This window comes from Corvus brachyrhynchos, unplaced genomic scaffold (genome assembly GCF_000691975.1).
Source record: "Corvus brachyrhynchos isolate BGI_N302 unplaced genomic scaffold, ASM69197v1 scaffold94, whole genome shotgun sequence".
Lineage (NCBI taxonomy): Eukaryota > Metazoa > Chordata > Aves > Passeriformes > Corvidae > Corvus > Corvus brachyrhynchos.
In genome coordinates, this window is record NW_008238330.1 from 4,612,516 (window position 1) to 4,623,560 (window position 11,045).

The window sequence follows — 11,045 nt, forward strand, 5'->3', positions numbered from 1 at the left end:
GCCTGTTGGACATCATAGGCTGTGGTCTTCCATCTGCCAGGAATCCCTTGTAGCATAGCCACCATGATGTGGCAGCTTGGGAGGGATTGTACTGCCAAGAACAGCAGCTTTCCTCTTTCTTCAAGCTTCACTGGTGCCATTGTCCTCGAAATAACCTTTTAAAAGATAAAATATAATATTCAATTCTAAGGGAAGAAGGAACATGACCATTGTAGATTTTCAGATTTCTTGTGTGAGGACACAGGAGACCAACTCTCAACCAAGTGGCAAGTGCTAGGACTTGTTAACTGCCTGTGGTGATGTTCAGATGACAAGGGACCTCCTTTTGGGTTAGAATGGCAGAGGGGAATTCCTTGTGATTTGGCAAACTGATGCTTTCCCCATAATATTATTTGGCTTTAGGGTTTTCCTTCAGATACAGGGAGGGCAGGTTTAAAATTAGGATTTCCCACTGCCAGCCCTTCCCTTTTAGCACTGCAAGGGTATGTTTATGGGTCCTGTGCCAAAATGTCTTTATTAACAGTCTTCCACAGTTCTTTGGAGCAAAATCCTCTGATATGGAACCAGGTATTTATTTATCTTTTACGATTTGTAGCTTGATTCGTTTCAGAGAGGTGCAGAAGAAGGTTTTCAGAAGCCAGAGCACCAACAAATGTCAAAGACACGAGTGCTGCTGGCAATATCTGCTGGACAGGGCCCCTCCACGGAGCTCTGAGAAGTGCGCTCCTGTTTGTCCCACAGGCAGCCAGCCAAAAACTAGCTGCTGAATACACAGCTGGTTCGACTCTCTCCCAGAGTAGGCACACAGAGGGCTACTCTAGCCCCAGACCTCCTTTCAGGCCATATGGCAAGCTGAAACCGTTTATTCTTTTGTGCAGCTGCTTTACAATAGAAAAGGAACTTTATTATGGATTTTACTCCATGCTAACAGAAAGACAGTTGAATTTCCTCAGCCAGTTTTTGGTACACTGAATGCATCACCAGTCTGTAAAGGCAATTGATTTTTTTAATACAGTATCACCTAATCCATCAAGCAAGGAAAATACAGCTGGGTTTTAAATGCTGCCCTAAGAAGTAGTTCATATCCTTGATTATTTTAACTTTCTCCAGTTAAGCCACTTTTAGCAACATTTTCTCTATTTCAAAATCAATGCCATAGTCCAGTGGCAAAGAGGCAAATGATTGCAATCACTCACCCAGCTGCTTGGGTTTTCTTAGTCACTGCAGTGTCTAGTTGCTATGCCTGACTATAAAGAAAATGCTGATAATAAGTTCAATTGATGAGATGGCCTTGAAAAGCCTCTGTGATATTTTCTGGAGGTTAAAACCAAGGCTTCCACCCAATTTCATCGCGTTCTGCTGCAAGGAGTCTCCTTTTCAGGTTACTCACAAATCAGTGCTGGCACATCTGCCTGTGTTTCCTCTCTTTATCTGTGTGCTGGAGGCTCTCCTCATCCACAGGCTCTCCTGCCTGCTGTGCCTCAGCTCCTCCAGCTCACAGTCTTGCTCCTCAAGCTCCAAAGCAGCTCCAGCAGTGGCTCAGCTGACACGCTGGGCTTTCTCCTAGAGTGACAAAAGTGCTGGCATGTGCTCTGTGGGGTAGCTGCTCTATGGCTCTGACCAACAGAAGCTGCAGCCCCTCTCTTACCTTGGACTGCGCATCAGCAAAAAGGATTCCCATCTTTCTTTCAAAGAGCTTGAGGTTGTATACAATGGTGGCCACCAAATCCTGGAAACTTCTGAAGCCTTTGATGGGTAGCACTGACAAAGGCAAAAATCTCTGCAATAATATGATCACACACTTTTAAAAATAGAGGGGATTGTTTGGTTTTGTGCTAATTTACCACTTAAAACTTACTGACTTTATGTTAGTAAAGGACAAAATGTCCTTCTGGATCAACAGTAATGCTTACTGAGGGTATCTCCTTTATTTTAATTTTATTTTTGTTACGAGGAGGAAGCAAGTAGTTCAGAGGGATTAGATAATATTGAAAGATGTTTTTTCTTTTTATTCGTCTATAGATAAATATCTAGTGATCACAGTTTTCTTTAAGTTGTATCTGAGGATGGTGGGTGTATTTCTGAACTTTTACAGAAGTTCCACTGCTATTACAACATGAATCTTTAATTCTCTATTTACAGCGAGTGCTGATTTCCCATACAATGGTCAAGCTATAGGAGATGGAGTTAACAGAAACTCAGCTATTATTGGAGGTAAGAAAACTCTCTACTTTTCCAAGATACTTTGCAGTATGTCTCTGATGGCTGAATTGCAGTTGCTAACAGGGGTAAATGTTTCCATATCCAGGTTTAGGTTTATTGCTTTAGTTTTGATTTGCTGTGTAATTTTCCCTTTCTAATTTATATTTTTATTATTACTTATAACTTTTCCTTATACTTTGAAACTTTACAATGCTGAAAGGATAGCGTTGCATTCCTCAGAAAAATTCAGGCCACATCTGAACAGCCTCAGTTCACCTGCCCAACGTAACATAAAGCATCATAACATAACTCTGGCTGATTACAAGATTTTTTTAACCTGAACATTTCATAGCATCTTCATCCTAGAAGATTCTTATGCCTGTGGAGAAGGGCCCGAACAGGAGCAGTGCTGTTTTGTCACATAGATGCCTATGCCTAAGAGGATACCATTCATGAAGCTTCTCTGTAACAGGGTCGAACCCAAAACAGACCGTTGTAGGGAGACCAATAAGGGCTAAAACTGATGATAAAGCAGTAACATCTGCAATTATGGGGAGACAGCGCCTAGTGGGTGGCATGAGCCAACAGTCAGCCGAGCCAATTTTCAAGGACGCGTAGACGAGCTATGATAGGTCTTTACAGCCTTTGACTAGAAAGTGAACATCAGAGGTGGAATCTGTGTTCTGGAAGTGCTCACACCCTCTGCTTCATGGTCAGCAAATCTTAGCTCTGTAAGTAGATGTTAATGTTGAAGATTTTATCTACGGGATGAGAGAGAGTCACCAGCAGACTTCACAGAGTTGCATTGTGTATGTGGTGAAAACTATATATAAATATTAGAGTAGTAGAAACCAAGCAACTGTGGTGATGCTCAACTGCCTGAGTAGCTTCAACTCAGCTCAAAGGAGTTTTGGGATCCTTTCTTTGTGTTAAAATCTGCAGCTGGTCTCACCATAGTCATCTTTTCTTTCCTCCTGTGTGTAGGCGTCATCGCAGTGGTGATCTTCACCATCCTCTGCACCTTGGTGTTCCTGATCCGCTACATGTTCCGCCACAAGGGAACCTACCACACCAACGAGGCCAAAGGGGCAGAGTCAGCCGAGAGTGCCGACGCCGCCATCATGAACAATGACCCCAACTTCACGGAGACCATAGACGAGAGCAAGAAGGAATGGCTTATCTAAGCCCACGGGGATGGGGCCTGGGGTGGGATATGAGCTGGGCCAGGGTGGGACTGGGATGACTCTTGCAGTGGAGAGAGAACACTCTGTGCCGGACACTTGAGCACACATAGGATAAAAAGATCAGCACAACTGGAGGAGCAAGTGACAGGAAAATACCACTGAGACTGGAGAAAAAACAAAAAGAATATCTCAAGCATTTAAAAAAATACTTTTTAATATTTATTTACAGCAAATTGCCCCTTCTGTATCCCAACAACTACAACAAAGATCAGTTTTGCAGCTTCAGCATTGGTTACAATTTTAAGTAATACCTGTCTATTTCTGTGTGTGTTTAGAGATGTTCTGGATACCTGTGACAAGAAACAGGGCTGGTTTTTTACAATTTTTAAAAGCTGTTTGAAATGTGGGTGGTTCTGTCCTGAGAACAAGTGGCAGCCCTTTCTTCCCGGTGTGGTGTTCGTTCCTGGCTGGCCACTTCCCCGCAGGCTGCCCTCAGCGCCGCACTTTGGCCACATCACCGTTATCTCGGTGGCGTTGATCCAGGGGTTCAGGCTGGGGGTGGGACAGGGGGGTGAGGACTAATGCAAATCTTACTCGCCAGTTTCTCAACGTCTCATTGGTCCATGTCAGCCCCGGCAGGACCCATCTTCTTGACCCAGGCACCTCACTGATTGTGTGCAATTCTCATCAACAATGTAAAAATACTATTATTACGACTACTACTATTACTAGTAAAGAGGATTATCATAAGCACAGGAGGCTTTAAAGGTTTTTTGTATTATTTTGTTGGTCTCTGAGGGAGGATGATGCTGTGTGAGTCTGTAGACCTAGTCTGTTTCTGTGTCTTTGTCTATGGCACTGGTGACCTGGTGCACATGCCAGGTTAAACTCAACTCTGCCTGTGGCATCTTGGCATATACTGTACATTGTAGTAGGGAATTAGAGCCAGACTTTGTTTGCTTCTGTTTCTTCATAATAGGCTGTCATAGAAATATTAGTATGGCTTTAGTCAATGCATTTGAACCCACAGGCTTCACATACTTCTTTTTTTCAACCTGAGAGTAGCAATTTATTCCTTAAATTCCTTGTTTCAGTCCCATTGCAAGGAAAGCCTCTGCTGGCAGCGCTTGCACAGTCAGGAAGGTGAGGCAAAGGAGGCTTGAAAACTCTGCCTCCAGAGCACATGAGAAACACACAGCATGCTGGTGAGAGTTACTTTTCAATATGGAGATTTACCCAAACTGTTTTACTGTCTTTGTAAGGCATTTTTAAAAATAGCAAGGCCAATGCCAAGTACAGCACTGCATCCCATTTTTCCTCTCAAATCAGGAAAGTCGTAAGTGTCACCTGAACAGCAGGCAGCTAGTAGGAAAGACAAAGGGGCAGCCTGAAGACCTAATATCCTTTGGTGGCAATAACAAAGCTTTAGCTTTCCCTCTGTAGAGAAGCGTGGTTCTCCTATGGTCTGAATTGATAGGAATTTAAGGCCTTAATGGACAGGTTGTGCAGTGGAACAGAATGAAGGATTGAATATACTGCAGGGCTTTGCCACGTGCTAAAAGAACAGAAACAATACCAAGAATTTCCCTTTAAAAGTATTTATTCTTGTGACAGTCCTAGATTTGCTTTATCTTTAATATTTCTGTGTTTAGTACGCACAGATTTAATTCATTTTTCTGCACTATAAGGATTTATTTTTCACCCAAATGTGCAAACTACTACATTGAGCAGTGCTAACATTTTTAATTTCCCTATTTCTTTTGTTCCAACTTTCATTATTCTAATTGACACTTTAAAAATAAATTAAAAAATCATGTAGGGGGAAGAAAATATTTGAGTCTTACCAAACAAGACACTGATAAGCACAATTTGTCAGAAAGACAGGCCTGATAGTTTGGGTATTAAGGATGGTAGTCTAAAGTCCTGTTCTTGAGGAACATTATCATTGAACATAGATATCAGAGCAAATCAAGCCCATTAATTTCTTCTATTTATGGATTTGGAATTATCATACAAGAGAGTTGCCAGTTTCAAAAAAAAATACTGTTTCTCAGGTAATATAAGTGGCAGAGAGGTTCAGGTAGGCTTAAAACTTACCTCTGTCACTCTTGTGCTCTGCAGTCTTTTGCCTTGCCTCCAGTGTTAACCTCTTCCTCTCTTGTCTGTAATCAAGCAGATGAGTCCTGGGTTTAATCATGAGTGTAAAATAAGTCTTCTCACCTTGGAGAATATCAGCAGGGGATGGATCTACCCTGCACCACCATTCAGCAAACCACATAGCAATCACAGGTGTCTCTGTAGGATTGAAAAGGCTTTATCTTTTCTATATGATTTTATGTTTCATTTTATTTTAATGGTATTTTAGTCCAGTCTGGAAAACATCCTTGCCTGCAACTTCAAGCTACCAAGTGAAGTGAATAGAGCATCATCTGCATAGATTGGGATTTGGTTTGCAGAAAAAAAACTCGGAATTTAATGTCTGTGAGGAAGATCAGACTTATGTATCCTGAGAGACTAGAGTCCTCTGCTACTTATGTGGGAGAGACAGATTTAACAGCTGTAGTGTAAATTGCCAAATTCCTCTGCATGGTACTAGAAGGGAAAGATGGCTTGGTCTCCATGTCTAACCAAGTTCTTGGCAAAGCAAGAGGCAGCTGTCTCTGGGTTATGGCAGTGAGGCCTGTGACACCTATTCACTGATTTTCTAAAAAACTACCAGCTAGTCTCCCACAACCCTGTAAGCCAGAACTTCTGGCAAATAACCTTTGACCATTGCATAAGCTATAGTTATAAATTAGTGTCTTAAGTTTGAAAAACAGTTTGAATTTCTGAAACCAAGTCATGAGCATCTGCACCTCTCCATTGACTGGATACCGTGGACCTTTTTATGTGAAATACATTAGTGCTGTGTTAAAATACAGTCACTTTCATAACTCTAGAAACCTTTAATTATTAGAATTTTTGTTTCTCCTTGAACTGGGCCTTAGACATGATATTATCGATGAGCAGCTGGTCTCTGTATAGGCATTTGGTGACTTTGGGTGAATTCCTGCCTGTCTGCTTTGTATTTAATTTCTGAGAATGGTGTATGTTTAATTATAGGCAGTGGTCATTCAGCATCCTGTCAGTGAAGCAGGAGCAGGCTCTGAGACATAGCCTGTGTATTTTGCTAGCAATAGGTCTGTTCTGAGGATTTCTTCCTCTGCAAGCCCATCATTGAAGGATGAAACAACATCCATAGTTTATTTCACCCACTCTTACTTGTGCCAAAATACCATGTTGTTTAACAGGTATGTGGGAAAATCTGTTGGAGGGGAGAGTGGATCCTACTTTTATAAAACTCTGTACTTTCCCCAAAGAATATTAAAATAATCAGTCTTTTATCACCTGTTTTTTAGCCGTTTCACCTATTTGAACTGTGCAGAAAAATGTAGCTTCTTGTACTGGTTTGGGAACCAAAGTGTCCCAGCTGTGTTTCTAAAGGGTCATTCCCGACACCACAGGAAATGATGGCAAAACTGCCACCAGCAGTGGGGAGAGCAAGACTGGGCTGGAGATCAGAGCTCTCAGTGTTAGTGAAATAATGTAAGCAATATTTTGGATTCTCATTCACAAGACTTGCAGACCACCAGGTAATGAGACATGGAGCTCTAAAGAGACAAAACAATGGAAAACCTATTTTGATGTCAGCCCAGCCTCAAGGGAAATCCACAATCCAGTCTGGCGGTTTTGAATCAGGTCTTTCATGCGCTGATTGTTCCATATTTACTGATAGAAAATTCAGATGTATGAAATAGGAGTATGTATCTTTAACTTGTACTGGAGCATTTCTGCTTTGTATTTTTTGTGTCTTAAACTTTACCTGTACCTTTTATATCTCTTCTAGCAGTTACTACTTCAAAGGTATGGCAGCATTTTAGCGTCATGCTCTAGGCAGCATGATACATGTGAGGGGATGGTCATCACAAATATTTTAGTAAGACTGCCGAAGCAGTGGTGTGTATGTACAAGTTTATTGTACTGATAAGAGCTCAATTAAAACAATGTCCTTTAATGGCAGATTCATCTAATTTCCAGGGTATCTGTTGAAATGTGAAGCTATCTAAATTCGACAAGCAATAGCTTTCAATATGGTTTCTCCCATGAATGATTTTACATTCCATCAAGCATGGTGATCCTGAAAGGATGTCATTTTTGAAAAGCAGAACCTAAATTCTGGTAATCAGATGTCATTATCCATCCTAGAGAAATTAAACAGAAACTTTACTTTCTAACAGCAACAGCATGCAAATTAGAATGAATGAAGGGCAGTGTGTTTGTATGCATAAATATCTTTTGTGAATGTCTTTCCTTTTAACTAAAGTTCTATTAGAAACCAGATTGGTAAATAAAGAGGAGGGGGGAAAAAAGGAGAAAGACATTTGAAATAGTTTTAATCACTGTAACAGCTGTTTCCTCATGCTTTGGATATTCTGTTCACTGCCCATATTTTTAACTTCTCTAGTGCCAGGAAATCAGTTTGGAAAGGACAGAAGCTGGAATGACCTCTTAAGAAAAGAACCCCAGTACATGAAAAAAGGTACTCCGGAATGCAGTTATATGCTGGAAGAGAGGGTGCTAAAATCAGGGAAGATTTATTGAAGTGCAAGTGTGTTCCTCCTGCATCAGAGTTATCTGTTACGGAATGTACATCTGTACTCGTTGTGGTGGGCAGAGGGTCTGAGAGCAGGGTTTGGATAGAAATTTAATGACTGCCTTTCTGCTTTTTCCCTTTCTGATCACTTTGCAGTTAGCAGCAAGCAGTCTGCTATCAGTTCTGCTCACATTTGTTACTGCAGATTCGGTGGCATTGCCAGCCTCACAAGGGTTACATACGACAAATGACTGAGTGTGGGTTGTTTGCTTTCCTTTCCTGCCGTAACTCCGTCCTTTCCTTCATGAATGAGAGCCTTTTATTGAAACTGTCAAGAAAAATGTATGCCCAGCTCAACAGACTTGTGTCTGTTCCTTTCAATAAACTACCTTATCAGGCTTTAAAATATTTTTATGACATGAAGCATTTTATAAAAGAACTATGCATGTGAATGGGAGAGTGTGAAACCTAGGCAAAGAAGCATCAGTGCAACAACCACCTGAATCACAGGGACTGTTGCTCTGTCTACAGCATGCATTGCCTTAACCACCCACCAAATCCCTGGATCCCTCCAAGACCTTCACTTCCTTTGTGGAATATAATAGTGGCAAAGTCCTGGTGGGATACTGTGTGACCGTGTTCTGGCCATTCTTTTGTGCTGACTGGTGCAGCCCCTAGGAATATTTTTCATTTAAAAAAAAATCTCTAGGACAAAGAGATGGGAGTGAAGGTTCAAGTGTAAAGCCCGACTGATACTTGAACTCTGTGACACAAAGAGTCTTTGCTCCCTCTGTTGCCACACGTGTCTCACTGCAGGCATGTGGGTGTGCACGTGCACCTCCAAAACCTAAGGCTATTCGGGATGCGATGTCTGCACCACTCGGGCAATTGCTGCCGTAGTGTGGGTGGATAAGATACCAAACTTGCTCCAAATCCATGAGTCTGCAGTGCTAGCAAACTCACTCGCTCTTGAATTAAGTGCAATTTTGGAGATAAACTCAGACTGTGCCCTACAGTAGCAGGCACATATGGTGCCTCAAATGAGACAAGACTTGGACCTGGGAATGGAAAAGCATTTATTTAACAATCCGTAACACAGTTCTTTTAACTCTGACTTTCACAAATAAACAGATTTCTTCTTGAGGCACTATGCTCAAAACTCTGATTATGCCAACAGCTTAAGAATCAGGAAGAGAAGGGGCCAATTCATGGCTTTTTTACACAAAAAGTCTTTTTTAAAAAGTCACCATAAAAAAAAAATCTTGGTATCAACAGGTTTTTTCACAGAGCAGTATTTCTTTTCACTAGTCTTCTATTTTCAAAGTAACATGTGAGAAAAGCTGAGCAATTATTTAAGCACAACCAGAACCACTTCAGTGAAAAGGGGGTAAGATATACTCTGGAAATACACATATAAGCAAGTAACAAATATAGCACATCCTGCTTCTTCTGTGATTCAGCTTCCAATAACGTCTACTTGTAGTCCCACTGCTGTTGTTTCCTTAAGGAAAAGCGTCTGGATTAAACAACAAACATAAAAGTGTGTACCTTTAGTTTTGCCATAGATTAATGTTCTTGCTTGGTATGTAATAGGGTATTAAAGAAGAGCAAATTGTTATTTCCTCAGATTCCATAGCATTAATTCTGCTGTCTCCCAAGGGTCAGGGATATACTATCACCATATTAATTATAACGTATAGGTATTTATACTGATAATATTCGACAACTGGCATTCTGAATTCTGCACAGAGCTGCTCTAAGAAACTCTAATTTATTGAAAAGGCTGGTAGATGACATTTTCTGACAGGTGAGAAATGTAAATAACTGGAATGACACTAGAACAGAAACCATCTGAGGAAATGCTTAGCATGCAGAACAATAAACTGTACCAGAGGTTCTTGCCTTCCAGTCAGGAGTTTGGGGTAGGTACAGTGCTGTGGCCAGTTATATATTGCCATGTGTTCCTTGCCTTTTTGGCCAAGGTATTTGAGCTCCTGTTGTTCACATGCTTTGAAACAGGCTGTTGCAAGACTACAGCTGAAGATGTGAAACTTAAGCAAGCCACTCTAGGCTGCTGGTGAGAGTACAGAGTCACAAGTCCCAAGCTCTTCTACCTGCTTAGAAGACAATTCTCAGATTGTTGCTGCCTGTCCCTGTCTTTTGTCACTTTTTCTCCATCTTATAGAACATCACAGATTGAAAGGGACCACAAAAGACCTTCTGGTCCAACCTTTTGTGGGAAAGGGAACCTAGATGAGATAATCTAGCATCCTGTCCAGTCATACTGGTTTTTTCCCCACTGACTCCATTTCCAGGGTGGTAGGCTGTCTTCAGGCTCTTTAAGACAGACAGAGTCACTGGAGCAAGGCAACAAACTCTTGAATCAGCCAGAAAACAGTAAAGTTAGATGACTCATGTCAGGTGGAAGCAGGCTTCATCTGGAACATTTCCAGCCTAACAGCTCTCCTTCATTTCATCATGGCTTTGGTTAGCAATGGAGCAACTAGCCAGGTCTGTGTATTATTTTTCTAACCCCATGCATGTAAGATAAATTAACTTGGCTGAATAAAGACAAGGTAGCCATCCACTGTATGCTAATGTTTGTTCTCTGAACGGCACATTCTCATGCTTACAGTGCGTGTGTCACTGAAGGAGTCTGACCCTGGCATAGTCAATAAATCTTTCACAAGCTGAACAAATAGCCCTGCACTGCTTTGTCTTGAAAAACTCCTTTGGGTAAACGTTTAAAAGTAGATCTATGGTTTGCCATCATAAAACACTGGACGCAGTATCAGCAGCTAGTTGTAAGTTATTTCTGTTATAAAATCAAGGTCTGTCTGCAGAGTTTTCTTGTGTGACTTGCACTAATGAGACCTTTATTCCTGAAGCATAAACTACTACAACAGGGTAAGGTAACAAAGAGAAATTGCCTTTGCTGCACACTCTGAAACACAGCGTAAAGACCCTTTCATTACGCAGTTCCTGGTAAGAGTAAGGAGTAAGATCTCTGTAGACATCTAATGTTT

At 41.3% G+C, this 11,045-nt stretch overlaps 1 protein-coding gene across 1 annotated transcript in view; it reads left to right on the plus strand.

Moving 5' to 3' along the window:
- CNTNAP2 (contactin associated protein-like 2) overlaps nucleotides 1-10,611 on the plus strand; it is a 1,035,043-nt gene extending 1,024,432 nt beyond the window's left edge. Inside the window, exons 23-24 of the mRNA XM_008633839.2 lie at nucleotides 2,143-2,214; nucleotides 3,187-10,611. Of these exons, the coding sequence (XP_008632061.1) occupies nucleotides 2,143-2,214; nucleotides 3,187-3,386 (272 nt within the window). The 3' untranslated portion in view covers nucleotides 3,387-10,611. The remainder of the gene's footprint in view (nucleotides 1-2,142; nucleotides 2,215-3,186) is intronic.
- The last annotated feature ends 434 nt before the right edge of the window (nucleotides 10,612-11,045 follow it).